General features: G+C 50.7%; 2 protein-coding genes across 3 annotated transcripts in view; one reads left to right on the plus strand and one right to left on the minus strand.

Annotated features, from left to right (window-relative positions):
• Nucleotides 1-1,569: 1,569 nt before the first annotated feature.
• Nucleotides 1,570-14,101, minus strand: PCDH12 (protocadherin 12). Of its 2 annotated transcripts, XM_020902855.2 has the most exons (4): nucleotides 11,124-14,101; nucleotides 8,034-8,131; nucleotides 5,784-5,935; nucleotides 1,570-2,420 (listed from the first exon to the last, which is right to left on the minus strand). In XM_020902855.2, the coding sequence occupies exons 1-4, from the start codon at nucleotides 14,001-14,003 to the stop codon at nucleotides 1,954-1,956; spliced, it is 3,597 nt and encodes a 1,198-aa protein (XP_020758514.2). In that variant the 5' UTR covers nucleotides 14,004-14,101; the 3' UTR covers nucleotides 1,570-1,953. The 2 variants fall into 2 exon arrangements, with proteins under 2 accessions (XP_020758514.2, XP_070321641.1); XM_070465540.1 differs by lacking the exons at nucleotides 1,570-2,420; nucleotides 5,784-5,935 and adding an exon at nucleotides 7,480-7,603.
• Nucleotides 2,261-19,180, plus strand: part of RNF14 (ring finger protein 14) — a 39,702-nt gene continuing 22,782 nt past the window's right edge. The window contains exon 1 of the mRNA XM_070465544.1: nucleotides 2,261-2,343. The gene's annotated coding sequence lies outside the window, so the exon portion shown is untranslated. The remainder of the gene's footprint in view (nucleotides 2,344-19,180) is intronic.

Here is a 19,180-nt window from a genome sequence, read left to right on the forward strand (position 1 = left end):
TTTGAGCAATGGTTCCAGTTTCTTTAGGTCATCTCCTCTTATCTCTTCTCTCCATCTCCCAACATCAGCTCTGCACTGAAAATCCACTAGTGATTGGGGGTCAGCACTGTTTACTCCAGTGCTATGGTTTTCAGACTGTTTTCATGTAATGGAACCTGTTTTGTTTTTTTTTTTTCTCTCTTTTCTAATGAAGTCTTATACCTGGAGCTCCAGTATAGAGAAAAGGGAATCCTGTAGCATTTCTGTACCCACTGTTTCATTTTTTTCTTCCATTCAACAAGTATTCATCAAGTGTTACCTTGGGCTAGGTGCCTTGCTGCTCAGATTGGAGACCCTACCTGCTTGGTGTCCCCCAGCCTCTTTCATTGGCTTGGGGAACCAAACAGCTTGCAAATCACAGATCTTGTAAAGAGGTCATTCTGCCCTGGAGTGAGATGTCAGAGACCAAGAGACTCTGCTCCCAGAGCTCCTGAAGCACTTTGGGGGCCCCATTTTATTCATCTGTAAAATGGGATAATGGAATAATGATGCCTCACTACATTCCAAGTATGGATGATTTTCATTATCCCTAGATGGGAGTATGGTTGGCACCTTTCAGTGAACAGTGAACATATGTTCTAAGCTCCGGAAAAGGACGAAAGGAGAGGCACAGAAATTTTTTCTTTAGTATCAGGGGGAGCCTCCACATTGTTGAGAAGCTGAATAGACTGAACCTTGAGAAAATATTTTGCTGTTTTTTTTCATCCCCTCCTCCCCTGGAAGGTTTGCTGCTGTCAGCGTCAATTTCATAGACCCAGTTCACACACTGTCCTCTAGGGCCTGAATTCACTGCTGTGACACAGGAAGGTTTACCCACAATCAGTGGGTCTGGAAAGATGACTTCTGCATCTGAAGGGCTGCTTGCTAGGGAAGGACAGGAGTCTGGAGAGGCCCAGCCTGCATTAGGTCAGTGACAAGTCCCTCTCATTCTGTGATCGGAAGAGCAGAGATGTGCAGCCTGAGAGGCTTTGGAAATATACTTTTCAATATTTTTCCTGAGGGGATTTCAGGCAAGTCCACTCTGGCAAAAGCCCACCTGTGGTAGCTCTTCCTTTCTTTTCCTTGGCTGGCAGTCTAGTGCCAAAGTCGAGAGCATGGGTATTGGTGTTGGACAAGCCTAGTTCCAATTTCTGGCTCTGCCTCCTTTCTCTGCTTGATCTTGGGCAAGACACTCAGCTTCTCCCAAGTCTCATGGCCTTGTATGTGAAATGGGGATAATAACACCTCCCCTCCTCGGGTTGTGAGGAAATGAAATTAAATCCTATTGTAAAGACTGGTGCCTGGCCCCTGTTAATACTCTATAAATACTCATGCTTTTCTTAGCTTTAATTTTCAGCTGGGAAGCCGATTATTTGGTACTGCAGCAATAGGGGAGTGACGGTCAAGTGTACCTGTGCCCATCACCGCTGACCTAACACTGTGCACCCTCCCATCCTGGCCCAAGTGACGCTCCGGCCAGCGACTGGATGACAAGGAACCCTTACTCTACTCTTCCCTCCTCCCTGGCCCTCCTGACAGGTGCAAACAGGGTAACCACCCACTACTTTTCCTTTATTAGTAGGTCAGAGAGCTTTGCCTGGTGCCCCAGGATCCAGTCCCCAACCCTCCAGTGTGCAACCAGGCCCTCCTTCCTGCTTGGGATGCTCCTTGGCATCTGTTTTGCAAAGAGGATTAACCCTCTGTGCTCTTCTTCCATGTGTTTTGCCAGCAAACACTTAGCCACAAACTGCCTCCCTCCTCCAAAAATTCCACCGGTAGAGCCAGCACTTAACATCGGGTTGCTTTGGTCAGCCAGCTCTTTGTCCTGGGGCTCCCGCCTGCTCTGTGGGGCAGCCTCCGTCACCCTAAAGTTCTCAGGCCACCTCTGGTCAGTGAGTTCCAAGATTAGAGACACCAGTTCCTGTCCCAGAATCCTCAGGGCCTGGGCTTCCTAACATCTCCCGGGGTCCCCGGTTCCTGGATCCACTGGCCCCTGCTGCTGCTGCTGCCACAGCTGGTCCTGCTCTCCGTCCCCTTGTTTCCAGCTAGGCCCGTGGGGCCTTCGGAGCCCGCGGCCCCGCTGGTGGCCAGGTCTAGACTGAGGGTCCTCCCGCAGACGGAGAGCCGCCGCAGCACCTCGGAGGCGGCCTCCACCGGCACGGCGGGGCGCTGCTCCAGCAGCATCTCCAGCAGCGAGCTCATCTCCGACAGGAAGGTGCTGGCCAGCCGCGTGCCTGTAGGGCTCAGCTCGGGCGCCTTGCCGAATGTCTGGAAGGTCCTGGGCTCCTCCGAGGTCGCAGAGTCCGGGGAGAACACGTTGTCACGGTAGTTGGTGGAGAGGGGCAAAGAAAGTCTTGCCATCCAGGCCGGGTCGGGGACGCTCAGCCGGTCCAGGGCCAGGCCTGCAGGGGGCGAAGGGGACGCGGTGAGGGCGGAGCCCCGGGCGGACGGGCGGGGCGCCAGACAAAGGAGGGAAGGGAAATGGGGGGGACAGATGGGGCGGCCGGAGGGGGGCGGGAAGGAAGAGGCCCTGACAGGGAAGCGCGCCGGGCAGGAAGGCAGCGACTGAGGTTCGCTCGTGAGCTGGAGTGGGGACGCGGCCGCGGGAGGAGGAAGGCCTAGAATTAGAAATTGGCCTCTTTCTAAAGCATCTCCCAGTCTCCGGGGGCGTTTCGGGTTTAGGTGGCCTCCGTCCATCCCTGAACAGCAGGATTTTCACTCCCTCAGGACAGACACCACTACTTGAGCATGGGGGTGCTGGAGGGATTCCCCTTTTTAGCTAATGCTGTAGTTCCTGGCTTGTTGCTGCCTTCCTTTCCTATTCATAATAATAATATAATAGTGACCGCTTATTAAGTGCTTCTGTGCCAAGCAACTTACATAATTATCTCATTTAACCTCCACACACACCTTTGAAGTCAAGAGTATTTTATGGATGAGGAAACAAGTTCCAGGAAGTTCAGTCATTCATCTACTAGGCACCCAAAGCCAGATTTGACCCACAGGTCTGATGATTGGAAGCCCCCTGTAACTGTACCACTGAGACCCGCTGTCTGGAGAACTTGCCCTTCCTTTCTCCCTGGATGCTAGGTGCTCACCTGTGGTTCTGGTTTCCCTGGCCTGCTAAGGTCTGTACTGTCTCTCGCTCTCAACACCGCATGCTCTCGACACTGCAACCTTTGCCTCTCAAGCTGCAGGAAACGCTGTGAAGGGGCTGGCCGCCTAAGAGCTGTCCCAGGAAAGGGACGGGGCAGTGAAAAAGTGTCCCCCTGGCCCCAAATCCCACCATCACACTTCTCCTTTTGCCATCTCTTCAACAGAAAATCCTGTCTTAGGAAACCAGTCCCAGGCCCAGTGATAGAGGCCAGGGAAGAGGAGACAAAGCATAGGCCTTGTGGTTAAGCATCTGTATCTTAAAAAAAAAAAAAAAAAAAAAGCACAACATTTACTTTAAAATGTATTTAATACTTAAGGTGAGCCGGTTTAAAATCTGTGCATAGAGTGAAAGACTGGAAAGGGATAAGTCAAAGCGTTAGCTGAAATTGCCCCGGGCAGAAATGATTTATTCCCTTTTTGTTTATCTACATTTGTCTCTATTAACCAAATATTACTTTTGTGATTTTGAACAGTTATTCCAAAATACAGCTAAATGCTGTTTCTATTGATAAATGAGTCTTGTTCTTGCCTTGTCAGTGCGGGGCTAGGCAGGCTGTGAGGCAGGGTCATCCCCCTTCCAACTGGTCCAGCCCATGCCCAGGGCTTAGTGAACGTTTATTGAATGATTGAATGAACATAAATATTAACCCTGGACATTTGGGAAATGTAAACCTTAGTTCCCTGAGACTCTGGGGTAATAAGGTTGAAACTCTTCTGGTGTTACAGAATCAGGCTTTTCCTTGTACAAGGGTCAGAGAGCTTCAGAAGGAATGAAGCTTAGAATGAGAAAATCAGTGGAGTGTAGGAGAATGGCTGAAACATGATGGTGAATTCACTCCAAGGCAGGTGGGCACCGGGCAGACCAGGGTTTGACTTCCTAGCTTTGCAGCTTATGAGCAGTGTGAACTTGGAAAACTTGCTTAATCTCTCTGAGCCTCTTTTTTTTCTCTTATAAAGTGGTGAGATAGTCACACTTATCTTGTAGGTGGCTATGAGGATGCAATGAGCTCATGCAGCCAATAAAATATGATCCTCATCACATCCCCCGGTGGGGCTTTTGTCTGGTGCGGCCGAGACCCCAGTGTCGGGCACATTCACCAGTAGCCCCGTCACGGTCCACCCTGTGGGCAGCGCAGGCTCTACCGTTGCTGTGATGTTCGTTCCCCGACTTGTTACCATCCTCCTGAGCTCCTCGCCCTCTGTGCGATGAGGAATCGGGACCCCGTGGGAACTAAGCCCACAGGTTCCTGCACAAAGCTGGGGCAGAGAGCTATAACACCAGCACTGAGGTTATCTGAAATTTTCTAATAGCCAGATTTAAAAAGTAAAAAGAAAAGGTGAAATTAATTTATGTAAGTTTTTACATTTAATATCATTTTATCATGTAATCGATATTTTAAAAATTATTAATGAGATGTTTATTTTTTCATACTAAGTCTTCAAACTCTGGAGTGTGTTTTATACTTCTATCACATCTCAGCTGGTCCAGCCATTTTCACACATGGCTATTGGTTACTGGAATGGACCTCATAGCTCTACATTCTAGACAATGCAGTCCTATAAAGTTCTCTGTATTTGTGCTGTCCAAAGCAATATCCATTAGCCACATGTAGCACTGGAAACATGGCTGGTATGACTGAGGAACTGAATTTTTCATTTTACTTAATTTTAATTAGATTTCATTTTACTTAATTTTAATTTAGAGCCACACTGCCTGGGTTAATAACCATAGGCTACACAACCTTGGGAAAATTATTAAAACCCTGGCCCCTCAGTTTTTTTTTTTTTTTTTTTTCTTTATGAAATGGGGATAATGAATAGTCCCAATCTCAGAAGATTTTCTCATGAGACACTTAGAAGAGGAACTAGCACACAGAAAGCACTCAATAAATGTTAGCTATATTTTTTTAACCAAGGAAAGGGAAATCCCTGCCATGCCTTCAGCACACAGAATATGTCCAGATGAGAAATAGATTATTAACTATGCCACAGAAAACCACAGCGTAGGTCAGACTTAGTATGTGTTACTTGAAGGAGGCTGACTGATGTGTGTTGGGGGGGGAGGTGTGGGGGTGCTAGCAGATTCTTGAGTTCTCATGGTAAAGGGATCTTCAAACACATTAAAGAAATGCAGATGAGTGGTGTAGGAAGTAAAGAGAGGTCCCCTAATGGTAGGTGGGCCCAGGTTGACTTCCCTTCTATCACTGATGAGCTAGGTGATTCTGGGCAGGCTGTGTTACCTTTCTGAGCCTCAGTTTGCTGATTTCTAAGTTGGAACTCCTAATGTCTACCTCAGAAGACTGTGTGGAAGCTTAACTTGAGATAATGCCTACAAGATGCTTCCTTAGTACCTGGCACACACCAAGAGCTCAGTAATTGTTCACTATTCTTTGATGACTTTTTAAATGCATAATCGAAGACAAATCTGGCCTTTAAACAAATGAAGACCTAAAGCTCCAGGGGAAGTAAAAAATGTTGCTGATAGTCTTCTCCAGAAATAGACTGGCTGTGTTTCCCTGCAGTGGATTGGAGCAGCCCTCTGAAGCCTGGGCACAGGAAGAGACTGTAGGGGCAGAAGTGGGGTCAGGGTGACCCTGGGAAGTTCCTACCTGTGTGGGGGTCCAGGAGGTTTGACAGCTCTTCTTCTAGCAGCTGCTTCACAGAAAGGTCCTCTTCAGGGTCCAGGGGTCCTTCTTCCTGGTCTGGTTCTGCCTGGCCACCAGCCCTGGTGCCTGGGCCATCTGTGTCTGGGATTGTACTCCTGCAAAGGAAGCCAACCCATTCCACCAGTGAGGAAATTCACACTCAAATTCATTCATTCCTGCTTATGAATATTCTGCTATTCATGCCAGCATTCATTCATCTGCAAACTGAACTGAGTTCCCAGCCCAGGCTTCAGAGTCAGACCAACCTGGGTTTCTTGATCCCAGCCCTCTTGCCTACTCTGAGTCTGTTTCTTCTGTAAAATGGGAGCAATAAATAACACCCACCTCACAGGGCATTGTGGGAGTAAAATGAGGTGTCACAGGTAAGGACCTTAGCACAGTGTTGTAAGCACTCAGCAAACAGAAGTGACTGAATGCACAGATATTATTCACGATTGTCACTCCATTCCTTCTTGTTACCTAGTACAGAGTAGGAGTTTAGTAAACCTTGGTTGATCCAGCGCAGTCACCCTTCCATCTCTCCATCCCTCCAGCCAAGTATGAGTTCCAGTGATGGCAGGGTTTTTTTTTTTTTCTTAGTATTTATTTTTATTTACTTATTTGGCTATTCCAGGTCTTAGTTGTAGCATGTGGCATCTAGTTTCCTGACTAGGGATCGAATCTGAGCCCCCTGCATTGGAAATGCGGAGTCTGAGCCACTGGACCATCAGGGAGGTCTCCAAGGGCAAGGATTTTTGTCTGTGTCATTCCCTGCTCTCTCACTAGTGCTCTGAACAGAGGTTGGCACATAGTAGGTGCTTAATAAATACCTGGTGGACTGAATGACTGAATGTTCCCTCCTCCTTGTTTGAGGCTAAATCCCAGACCAGCAGAGCAGGTCAATAGAGGATGCAGCTGAGGTAAGGCATCCCAAAACTACTAAGAGTCTACTATGGGGTCCCTTGCTGTCTCCTGGCCTTTCCTCCTATGGCCCCTCTCTGTCACTGAGGAGGCCAGTTCCTGGGACTACCTCGGCACAGTGGTCAGGCCTGGCTTCTCATCCCAGCATCTGGGAAGGCTCCCCAACAGCCTTTAAGGCCTGGAGTCCTTGCTGCTTTTTCTCTATGGCCATTTCAGCAGGAAGGTGGCAAGTTTGCAAGTAATGACAACAACTAATGTTTACTGAGCAATTACTCTGAGTCAGACATGTGCTTTGCAAGGTATATTCGCCTTCTCATCAAACCTTTCACTTCTGTAAGGGCTTCTCTTGTTATCATCCTCATTTTACAAATGAGAAAACCAAGACTTGTAAAGATTATGCATCTTGCCCAAGGTTTTCACAGGTTAAGTAATGAAGTCAGATTTCAAAGGCAGGCTGAGGTGACTGTGGAGTGTGTGTGCTCACCCCTACTCTACATTATTTCTAGCTACTTTTGCTAAAAACCAACCAAACAAAATGACTATAAGTTGTCACAGCAAGAGCACTGAACTGGAAGTCCGTGTCCTGAGAGCCAGCCTCAGCTTTGCCACTCACTGGTCATTTGACCTTGAGCAAATTCACTTTAAGGGGAAAGGACTTAGCATTGTTTGTATACCTCCTTTGTTCCAGGCACTGGGCCACAGGCTTAGAACACTTGTGGTCACTAAATTCTTACCCCATCACTACAAGGAAGTGGCGACCTCCATCTCACAGATGAGAAACTGCAGGCCTGAGGCTTGATCTGACTTACTCAAGTTTACGTAGCTGGGTAGGATCAAACTACTTAGAGCCTCAGTTTCTCCATCTGTAACAAGAGGGAGTTAAATTAGTTGTCCTCTTGAGGTCTCTTTAATTCTAGGACAGCCCAAAGAAACACACCCACATACCCATATCCTCAGCCAGGAACCTTCATATTATATTTAAGGGTCAAGAGCAAGAAGGCTGAATGTTATAGATTTAAAGTCCATAGTCTAGTCCCTCTGAAGTCAGAGGACAGATAGAGCCTCAGGGATGAAGTCATTTCCTTGACTCTGGGTCCTGTAAATACTATTAATACAGTAGCTCCAGGACCAAGCTGTCTGGGTGGGTGGATGGATGCTGTTCGCTGCAGTCTCCCAGGGGAGCAGCATCTGGAATGTGCTCACCCTTCCTTGAAGCACAGAGGCTGCAGGGGTGAGGGCAGGCTGGTGGGGAGGGGGGTTGAGAAACCAGAGATGGGGCTACGTGCTGCTTACCTGCCGCTGCCAGGCTTGGCCAAGTACTTATTTCCCCGGTGGTTTGGTTTGGGCTGGAATTGGCCCTGATGCAGCAAGGACAGCAGCTGGGAGATTTGCTACAAGACAGGAAAAATCTGTTGACTCCACACAATTCCGACCCAGCACACTTCCTCACCGGATGTTTCCCTCAGTGCCGGCGCTTTCTTTTTATAGTCTTTCCTCCAGCTTCAGATGTTTGTGGATTGGTTGGGGGATGGTGAACAGTGATGGTGACGGAGGCAGGGACATGTGCAGGCAGGTTCCCTGCTTGGCTTTGTGTCAACTACTGATTCCCGGGACCTGGGTGTCTGAAAGAAAGAATAAGGGTCCTCTGGGGGCCCCCATGAGACCTGCCCCCGGTGGACACTGTGAGATGGGGGTGGAAAAGGCATTTCCTGACTATAAATGTATTATTATCTTAATAAGGATCATCTTAAAGTGTTGTATCCCCCTCTTCAGCAGTATTCAAACACTCAGCCAATGTTGGCGGGTCAGATGGAACTATGTTATAAGAAGGCAGAGGGTGTCTTTGAATCATTTATTCATCCTTTCATTCATTTGACAAGTATTTAATGAGGGCCTGCTTGTGCCAGGGCCTGTGCTTGCTATGGGAGTAAGAATGAGATCATGGCCCAGTCGCTGCCTTCAGGGAACTCCCAGTCTGCCTGGGAGGACAGTCAGGGGAGATAGGGCATGTGGGCTACTATGGGGGGTTACATCAGAGTTGGGAAAGGATAGAGGTCAAGTGGAGCAGATGAAAGCCCCTCACCCAACTTAGAACAAGGAGGGAGTTGTGTGTTGGGGGGGGGGGGTTTGTAGCTACAGGGGGAAGTCATTCACTTATTTCAACAAATGTTTTCTCTGTTCATACTGCATCACAGGCCCCTGTACTGAGACCTGGAGTTTCCATAGAGGGTTAGCAAGTGGAGAGAGGGCGAGGGTCTGGGTGAGGGGTGAAAGGTCAGTCAGAGGTGCTCAAGCTGAAAGGCCAGAGGAGACAGTGGAGTTTCAGAAAGGCTGGTGAATGGAACAGGGGTGGGTAAGATGTTCAGGGCCAGGCCCCACAGGCTCTTATGAGGGAGGCAACAGACTAAGTCAAAGTCGTTTCTAGCTTGTTGTGTGATGACAGGCAGGTTTTTAGTCGTACTCAGATCTCAGTTTCCTCATCTCTAAGGTGAATCTAAAAATACTACCCAGCCTCCTTCACAGCCTTTTCAGGATTAATTAGGTGGTTTGAAAGTTTAAAATGCTCCACAGAGTCCAGGGGTTTGGGCTGTTACTCCTAGAAATGTCGCGTCTGCCTCCCGGTCCCAGATTACCTCCCCTCTGAGGAGATCCCTCCGCCCTTTGGGCGGCTGTGACAGAAAGGGCCGACCTCAGAGGAGGTCTGGAAGAGGCGGTGGCTGGGACTGGGGTTTCACTGTGACTTGGGAGTGTCAGGGCCCTACTGCCCACCTCAGGGCCATTCCCACCTCCTGGCCCAGGCCCAGAAGCCCTCCTAAAGTACCTGTCTCCCTGTTCTTGAGTGACAGCTGATACTTCAGGGACACTCCCTGAGTGCCAGCCCCTGGGTGATGTGCTGTCATTCAGGGTCTTTTCACAGCTAGAGTCAGACTCAGGTTCAAATCCTAAACCTTCCCCGGCTCCATTTCCCATCCCACCTTAAGGAATCCTGAGGCTCAGTGTCCTCAGCAATAAAACAGGTGATAATAACAAGACCCAGGTCATGTGTTGGTTGTGGATATGAGGATTAAATGAGTGAAAGTCTATAAATCACTTAGTAATAGATCTCAGGATAAGCACTTATTAACTGTCCAGTGGTATCTAATCTCATGTCATTTTTTAGTAACCCAAGGAAAAGGATGCTATTATACCTATTTTGCAGATGTGGCACCTGAGACTCACAGGGGCTATCTAGCAATTAGAGGCAGGGCTGGATGGAATTGGAACCCAGATCTGACTCCACTGCAGCACTATACTATTGGAAAGACACAAGCATTAGGCAAGCTGCCTTTACACTTAAGTCGATCTCACCTGGGTGCCCTTCTTTCTTTCGATATGGTCACCCACTGGGCCTGCTCTCTGCTGTCTCTGGCAACCACCAGCACCATATTTGACACAAAGAGTTTATTCAATAAGCATTTGATGAATGAATAAGTGAGTGAATGAATGACTCTGGGCAACACTTCTGGGGCTGCATAGAGCCAGGGCAGGACTCCTGAAAGAGCAGCTGGGCCACCTCCAGGTGGCTTCCTGGGGAAGCGGTGGGGGAAGGAAGCTGTGTCCTTGCTCTGCAGGAAACATGAGCTGATGGCCTGGCTCATGACAGAAGTGTGCCTTGGGCACAGAAAAATGATCTGGGGTTCAGAGGAGTCGATACGGGTGTGAGATCAGGCCCTATCCCAGAAAAAGCTTTCCCATTTGTGTCCAGTAAACCCTAGGTCACTGGACACAGCCATTCATCTTCCCATTTAATCTTCAACCCCCTGGGAGGTAGACACAGGTAAGTTTGGTATCACAACTCCTATCTTATAGATGAAGAAAATAAGATAAAGTTGCCCAGCTCCTAAAGTGACTGTGCCGAAATTTGAACCTAGATCTGCCGAACTCCCAAGTCCCAAGGTTGTTTCCATTGCCCTACCCAGCAGGCCTAGCTGGCAAGCTCTGGGGTCTCAGGCAGCCCCGAGACCTGGGGGCAGTAATGCCCATGCCAGCTTGCTTCACAGGGAAAATCGCCCAAATGAGATAAAAGCAGGTACTGTTAATCACTACCTTTGCTGTGTGTCTGCTTGTGCCAGGTGCTCTGAGTAAGTGCTCAATAGGAATTAAGTGACAATTCTGTGAGGCAGATGCTCTTACTGTCATCCCTGCTTTATAGATAAGGAAACTAAAGCTCAGAGACAGTAAGTCATTTGTCCAGGATCACACAGCTAAATTCTTTTGACTCCAGAGCTGAACCACTGCACCCAATGCATCCTAAAGTGCTTGGTGAGCCTAAGGAATGAATGTGAGGGTAATGGGGTCTGATGCTGTTCGTGGTGGTCCAGGGGTGACCAGAGAGAGAGGTACCTGAACAGGAGGCGAATCCACGGTGAGCTCCTCTACAGGGTTCCGCTCCGCAAAGGCGGCCACAGACAGCCGGACCAGGCTCCGCAGGATCTGACGGGGGCCTGACTCTTTCTCAGGGGCTACTTTACCATTGAGATTCCGCTGCCGCCTCAGGGTTGCAGAGGAGGCTGGCGGGCTCTGCAGGGCCTCCTCGCTGCCCTGGTCTCCAGGCACTCTTCCTGTGGGGCTGCCCGCAGCCTTCAGGGGCCTTGAGCGGGGCTGGCCTACAGCAGGCTGGGGCTCGGCAAGGTTCAGGTTCTCCCGGGAGGCGTTCCTCTGCCTGGGATGGTTGAAAAGGAGGTTAACAGTGTCCTGCAGCACCTCTCGGCTCTCGGCCAGCGTTCCCTGGTTGCCTTGGTTACGCAGAGTCCTGTACAGAGTCGGTGTGAGATGAAAGGGGGCCTGCAGGCAGGAGTCCCAGCCTGCTTCCATCATTGCTTCCTCGCCCACATGCTTGGGGGGCTGCCCGACTTCGCCAGGCTCATCCACCTGGCCCCTGAGCACAGGCACAAGGTGGATGTCCGCCTTCTGAATGTGTTTCTGGGGCCTCTTGGGCTGGTGACGGTAGGTGGACTCAGCCTCCCGACAGTTGTAGGCCCTGTTGTCCTTTTTCTCCGTCCGGCAGATAGACGTGATCAGAGCCAAGATCGACCCAAAGACGGCAAGCAGTACGACCAGGCAAATCACCGTGAGTACCGATGTGCTCAGGGCCCCTGGCTCATGAGCTGAATCCCTCAAGTGGTCCACACTGGTGACGAACAAGACCTGCAGCAGGGCTCGGGTCTGCAAGGAGGGGCTGCCTTGGTCTTCCACCACAATCTCCAGCTCCCACTCACTCCCAGTGAGGCTGCTGGCATTGGTGAGGTTGATGAACAGCTGCCCCAGGTGGGGGCTGAGGACAAAGACACCGGCTTCGTTCCCACTCCGAATGGTGTAGAGAAGCTCTCCATTTGCCCCCGAGTCTGCATCTCTTGCTATGATAGTTACCAAAAGGAACGGCCGAGAGCTGGGGGTGGCCTGTAGTGGTATGTCAGTGCCCGCTGGGCCCAGGCCATTGGGATTCTCAATGGGCACCAGCAAATGACCTGTGGAGGCATTTACAAGCACCGAGAGGCTGGCTCTCCCATTACTCAGTATGGGGTGAATCACCTCTGGGGCATTATCATTGACATCCAGGAGGCTGACCCAAACAGAGACACTGGATGTGAGCTGGGGCTGCCCACTGTCCTCTGCAATCACCAAGAACTCAAAACTTGCCATCTGTTCATAGTCCAGTGACCTTTGAGCGGTGACCTCGCCTGTTTCTGAGTCAATAGCTATCAAGTGAGAAACTGGGGAGTCCTGGATGCGGTATGAGATTTTCCCGTTAACACCCAGGTCTGCATCATGGGCCTTGATGGTGATGAGGTGAAGAGAGGGTAGGTTGTTTTCCCTAGTGGAGACCTGGTACCTGCTTTTCTCAAACACAGGTGCATTGTCATTGGCATCACTGATCTGAATGCTGAGCTGTTCCTTGGCTGATAAGGGCTGGGGTCCTTGGTCTTGGGCCAACAGAGTGAGGGTATATTGGGGCCACTGCTCTCTGTCCAGTGTGGCGTTGGTTAGCAGCATGTATGTGTTACCATTGGTCCTTTTCAGCCTGAAGTGGCCCAGCTCTTGGCTCAGCCAACAGTAGACCAGACCATTGTTTCCTGAGTCCAGGTCATTGGCCATGATGAGAGCAATGAAACTGTCCTTGGGAAGAGCTTCGGACACCAGCAATGGTTGGGAGGCCCACGTGATGTGGATGCTTGGGACATTGTCATTGACATCCAGAACCTTGATGAGAATCTTGCAGTGGGCTGGGATGGGATTGGGACCCAGATCCCTTGCTTGGACATCCACTTCGTAGGCCGGATTCTTCTCATAGTCTAGGTGCTGGAGCAGAGTCACCTGGCCCGTCTTAGCATCAATACTGAAGGTGTTCAGCACCTCCGGAGGCACGTGCTTACTGAGAAAGTATTCCACCTCCCCATTGGGGCCTTGGTCAGGGTCTGTGGCTGTCAGGTTTATGAGGAGAGTACCAGGGGCAGCGTCTTCTTGGATTTCTAGGGCCAGTGAGCTCTCAGCAAACACAGGGCTATTGTCATTGGAGTCTAGGACGCTGACCTTGACCAAGCTGGTGCCTGACTTGGGGGGATTCCCACTATCATAGGCGGTTAACACCAGATCAAAAAATGAGTGGATTTCCCGGTCTAGCTCCTTCACCACCACCAGTTCCGCGTGTTTTGTCTGATCGGGCCCCACAATGACATCCAGGGCGAAGTGCTCGCTGGGAGACAGGGTGTAGGAGTGCAGGGTGTTGGGGCCAGTGTCCGGGTCCAGGGCTCTGTCCAGGGGGATCCGGGTGCGCAGAGAGGCGCTCTCAGAGATCTCCAGCTCCTGCTCACCTTTGGGAAACTGCGGCTGGTGGTCATTGATGTCCAGCACCTGGATCTCCACGTGGATGAGCGCCCGCTCCCCTGTGGCCAGCACGTCAAAGGATACCAGGCAGGGATCCTGCTGCCGGCAAAGCTGCTCCCGGTCCAACCGCCTCCCTGTGCTGAGCACGCCGTCCTCAGAGTCCACCTGGATGGGGAGTCCCTGGGGCAGCTGTAGGACCTGGAAGGCAGCTCGAGCTTGGCCAGGCCCCTCCTCCCGGCCCCGTTCCTGAGGCAGCTTCCCTATCACGGTGCCAGCCGGTACCTCCTCTGCCACCTGATATCTCACAGTGAGAGTGGCCACCTCCTGACAATCCCCTGAAAGGAACAAGTAGCCACCTGGCCCCAAAAGTCCCAGAAGAAGTGACAGAAGTCGCATCATGCTTACCGCCAGAGTGCGCTAGATCCAGAAACCGCTAGAGACCTTCGGGCTGGGCAAGTCCTCCAGTGTTTCCTGAGGGGCTTGATTAGCCCCGTTCTCCTGCCCCCAGCCCTGTTAGCACAGCCTTGTCCCATCATTAGCTAATGGAACTAACAGAAAGAAAGGCCATCTTCATCAGAAGAGATGTGAGAGGTGCAAGGACCGATGAGGTAAAATTACCAGGGGAGGCCCGGTACAGGGGCACTGTGGGTCCCCGTCAGCCAGTGATGGACAAGAGTCGGTCCAAGAGGGACTTGACCCAGTGAAGCAGGATGTGGGGATCTGACTTCCAAACAGTTGCTAGGCCAGGGAAACAGAGAAGCAGCTTTTTCCTATGGAAACCCCACCTACAGGAAAAGGGAGGGCTGTGAGTTTCTATGCCAATTAGAGAAAGAGAGTTTCCGTGAAGCTGAGTGGCCTGCCGCTGAGGAGGATGCGGCTGGGGACAGGCCGGATGGGAAGGTGCTGTCCATGTGGCAAGGCAGCCGCTGAGGGGAGGGGAGCCCCTGCTGTGGCCAAGTAAGCAGAGAGCCTGAGCCCCTCCTGGACGAGTCACGCCTCGGCCTCTCTTCCTTCCTTGTCTCTCCTTGTTTCCTTCGTCTCCCGTTATTCCTCTCCCTTTCCTCTTTTCCCACCATTGTCTACCTCTCAGTCTTGACTCTGCCCCCATCACCCATTTTTGTCTCAAGGGAAGCAGAGCTGATTAAGAGAGTGGCCATCAGAGCCGAACTGCCTGGATTCAAATTCTGACCCTGCAACTTCCCAGCTGGGTCATGTGGGACAAGTCACACAGCCTCTCTGGGCCTCATCTTGCTAGTGCAGATGGGAATAAGAACAGTAGACCTCTCAGGCGGAAATCTTGGGGATGAAATGGAATGTGCATGGAGAGCCTGGCCCAGAGTCATGGGCAATGACATTGTTCTTGGAGGTGGGTGTTGTGGTCTGCACAGTTTGGCCTGCCTTGGGACTGCCTCTGGCTCCTGCACTGGCCGTGGGGCAGTCCCTTGCCCACACAGACGGGACCGTAAAGGTGCCCGTGGCCTTGGCTCCTGAAGCACAATGAGCTCTCTGACCCGACGGGTGCAGCCTCCCTCCCCCTTTCCTTCTGGCTCCCCAGCCTCCTGGCCCATTGTTCTCCACATCTGGTCCAGCTTGAGCTCCTATCCCGGGGAATCCCCCAGCCTCCCACTCCTTGGTCTTGGAGGTTTTTATACCTTTCCCTCTCCCACACTTTCCTCTCCCTTTCCCTCCCTTCCTCCAATTCTTCACTCCCCACTGCAGTTCTTGTCCAAGAGTCCTGTCACAGAGATGAGACCCAGGAGGGGGCCAAGGGCGCAGCTGGCTTGGGTGGCCTTGAGGTGGCTTGCTCTTTCTCATTTCCTCCTGTCGCTGCTGCCCCACCATTGTCCAGTCTTGCGCTTTACCTTGAGGTTGAGTCCAGAGGTTTGCAAAGCATTTGATGTGATGGGAGTTAAGGGCCAACTTTGCCTAGGTAGGTGTTTGCAGCTCAGCCCTTAGGGCTGGAGGTGCCTGTTGGGACAAAAGTCACTCCAGTCGGACCACTGGCCTGGAAGCTTGTGGCCATTTGGATGGTGTGATGAGGACCTCCTTGGCCTAAGCATCACCTGTGCTCCCCTCTGTACTTTCTTTTCCACCCCCTACCCCCTACCCCCTACTCCCTGGAGATTCCCAACAGCACAGGGTCTGAATCCTGGCTCTGGAGGCAGACAGAGCACTCACTAGCTTAGAGACAGAGCACAAGTCACATAACCTCTTTGGGCCTCAGTTTCCTTCTCTAGTAGAACATGGCTATCCTGCATCTCCTGAATTTGTGGTAAGGATTCGATGAGATGATGTAAGTGAAGGCTCAGTGCAGCACCTGGTACAGAGAAAGCACTCTTTACATGGGTCTAGTTTACCTGGAATTATTTGCCAGGCTTTATACCCTGAGTGCAAATGGTAAAGATGGTCTTGCATTTGTCCCTTCACTTTTTTCTCTGTCTAGTCTGCCAGGAAGTCTCACTTCCCAGGGTGTCCTCAGCTTGGATGCAGGCCCAGGCTACCTGTCCTGCAAAGAGAGCCAATGTGGGCCCCAGGTCCTCTGGTGGTAGCCTGCGTGGTGGCCCCACTGCCTGACCCTCACTCATCCTGCTGTGTGCAAGGCAGTGAGCAGGACAGAGTGACGCCCAAGGGACTCGTAGTTTCAGGTCAAGGTGGGGAAATGAAAGAAGTGGGTCCAGTGGAGTGGCTCTGGATTCAGGTCCTCCTGGAGGACCCTTAGATGCACCTGGAAGGATGTAGAGGAGTGAAACTGAGGAGGTGGGTGGGCAGCAGGGAGGCAAGGCGGGGGGAGGGAGCAGGATGGAAGAGGCCTGAGTTGGGTGAGCTGGCTTCTTATGGTCCTACAGAAGGGTCTGTGGACAGAGGGAGAGGAAGTTGGGCTGGGATGTCAGCGGGGGCCGCTGGATGATGGCGGGCCTAGGGCCCTATGCTAAGGCCTTGGACTTTGTCCTATAGGCTATGGAGAGCTTTGGAAGGGCTCTGAGCTGCATGATGAAAACAGCAGGTACCTGCCAAGCCTTGTGCTGAGTGCTTCACATACATCATCCCACGCCACCCTCACAACAGGCCATGGGTGAAAAAGCTAAGTATTGAAGTTGGGTAACTTGCCCAGGATCATGCACATTTGCCTTCCAGAAAGCCCCACAGGCTGCACTCTGGGAAATGGATCAAAGGAACAGAGAAGAGGGAGGAAAGGCGGCCAGCTGGGAGTAATGCAGGGGAGCTTTGGTACAGGAAGCTCTGGTGCGGAGAACGTTTCCAGAACGCCATCTGGTGGCCAAAGGCAGCAAGGCAGGGAGGTGGGTGGCTGGAGTTCACAAATGTCCACAGCTCCAGGGAGAAGGACATGGCAACCCACTCCAGTACTCTTGCCTGGAAAATCCCATGGACGGAGGAGCCTGGTAGGCTACAGTCCATGGGGTCACTAAGAGTCGGACACGACTGAGCGACTTCCCTTTCACTTTTCACTTTCATGCATTGGAGAAGGACATGGCAACCCACTCCAGTGTTCTTGCCTGGAGAATCCCAGGGATGGGGGAGCCTGGTGGGCTGCTGTCTATGGGGTCGCACAGAGTTGGACGCGACTGAAGCGACTTAGCAGCAGTAGCAGACAGCTCCAGACCCCTGTTCTTGTGCTATGTGCAGTACAGTGGAAGGACCTATACCCGGGTGATAATCAGTTCTCCTAGTGGGAAGCCAACTGTGGCCGAACACCCACAGAGATAATAGAATTCAAGATTTTACCTGAGCTTTTTTTTGGTGGGGGAATGCCGCTTAGTTCCTCAACCAGGGGTCAAACCTGTGCCCTCTGCATTGAAAATGCAGTCTTAACCACAGAACCACCAGGGAAGTCCCTTATTTGAGTATTCTTCAAAGGGCATTTGTGTGTGTGTGTGTGTGTGGCCTTGACTGGGACCCATGGATGCAAAAAAGTGAATTCACAGGTCATGAAAACCTTTGGATTTCGTAGATGGTTTATTATTGTTCTCTGTTTGTTTTACTCACGTCGGGGGCAGGAAGCTAAGACAACCTTTTAAGAATCCAAAGGCAGCAAAGGAAGCACCGGAGCTTTTAAAGGCTATTGTCTCTAGGAATGAGGTCCCCATTTAGTAATATTTCCTCCTCTTTTTTGGCTGCAGGGTCAGTTGATCTTTAGCAGCCACATGTCAAGGGGTAAAACTGGAATTTGTTTGGAAAGCCTACATCACCCTGAGTCTTAAAAATAGATTCAAAGAAGCTGAAGTTGTTTCAAATCCCTAAGTCTGAAATATTTTTAAAAAGAGGGCAGGCTTGGGCTTGGTGCTTGGAGGCCTTGTTCACCACCAGCCTCTGGGTTGCTTACACTTGGGTCCATCACTATAGGGGGAGGTCGGAGAGTGAAGTGGGAAGGGTCAGGGATCAGAGGATCTCTTTAAATACCTGGGGTCCTGAAGAACCTTGAGGGGTCAGACCAGCAGGGTGGGATTCTTGACACTTAAGGGACTTGAAGACCAGTTGGATGAAGGCTAAGATCATTTCCCCACATTAGGAATGTCCTGCTGGGCTGTCTGCCCACCCCCAGGGTACCCTGTGAATCTGCCCAGCTGCTGCCATAGTCACCATCACCAAATCAATGCACCACCAAAGTAGCATTAGAAGCTGGGAGGCTTCATTCTCAAGACCTTTCTGGTTGGGGAGGTGACTGGACCACCTAAGATTTGCCTCCTTTTTTTTTTTTCCCAACAAAACCTTATTGAAGTTGGAGGCATTCTAGCCTGGGGCATTGACTGGGAGACTCAAGGACTTGTTCTGGGTCACCTGTTTCTGCCCCACAGTTTGTTGTCTCTGTTGGGGGCAGATCACAGATGTCCAATTCCACCCAACTGGGTGGATTTCTGGGCCCACTGTAGAGAGAATACTTGGCAGGGAGAAATTTGCTAAGAGAGGACTTTTCAGGAAATGGAAAGGTTTTGTGTCTTGATCAAGACTGGTATCTCTCAAAAGGGTCCACGTATCATAGTCACTTGAAAAGCTTTTCAAAATTCCAGGAACACGGCAATTCATACTTTTCTTTTTTCCAGACTGCCAAAGAGAATTTTATAATTGCCAGCTCTATTTCCCTCTCTTTGAAAATGCTTCATCTTTCATATCATTTGGGACCAGGTTGGGTAAGTTGATTGGACCTTTTTGCTGGGAAGAGAGGCCTAATTGATCTATATAATAAAAGGGAAAATAGATGAGGGGGAGGGGAATTGCTGAAGGTTGAGGATATTGTGGAGGGGGTACCTTAGAGAACAGCTGAGGCTGTAAAGGAAGTAGGTTGATGATAAGGACTTTCTGATGGATAGTTGTAAACTGTAAACTCCTGTTTGCAGGAGTAAACTCCTGTAAACTGTTGTAAACTCTTTCATGGTTTTCAAGAAAAGTGCAAGAAAGGATTTATAATTTATTTTGTGCTTTAGTAACCACAACACAGCCCCCAAAACTGGACCACATAAATTCTGAGTTAATAAGGGTTACACTTATGTCTCTCTCCCTAATCTTCAGAGAAGAGGGCTACTTCCAGCATGTAGGTTTCAATTCTGATATACTATAGG

Source organism: Odocoileus virginianus, chromosome 3 (genome assembly GCF_023699985.2).
Source record: "Odocoileus virginianus isolate 20LAN1187 ecotype Illinois chromosome 3, Ovbor_1.2, whole genome shotgun sequence".
Classification (NCBI taxonomy): Eukaryota; Metazoa; Chordata; class Mammalia; order Artiodactyla; family Cervidae; genus Odocoileus; species Odocoileus virginianus.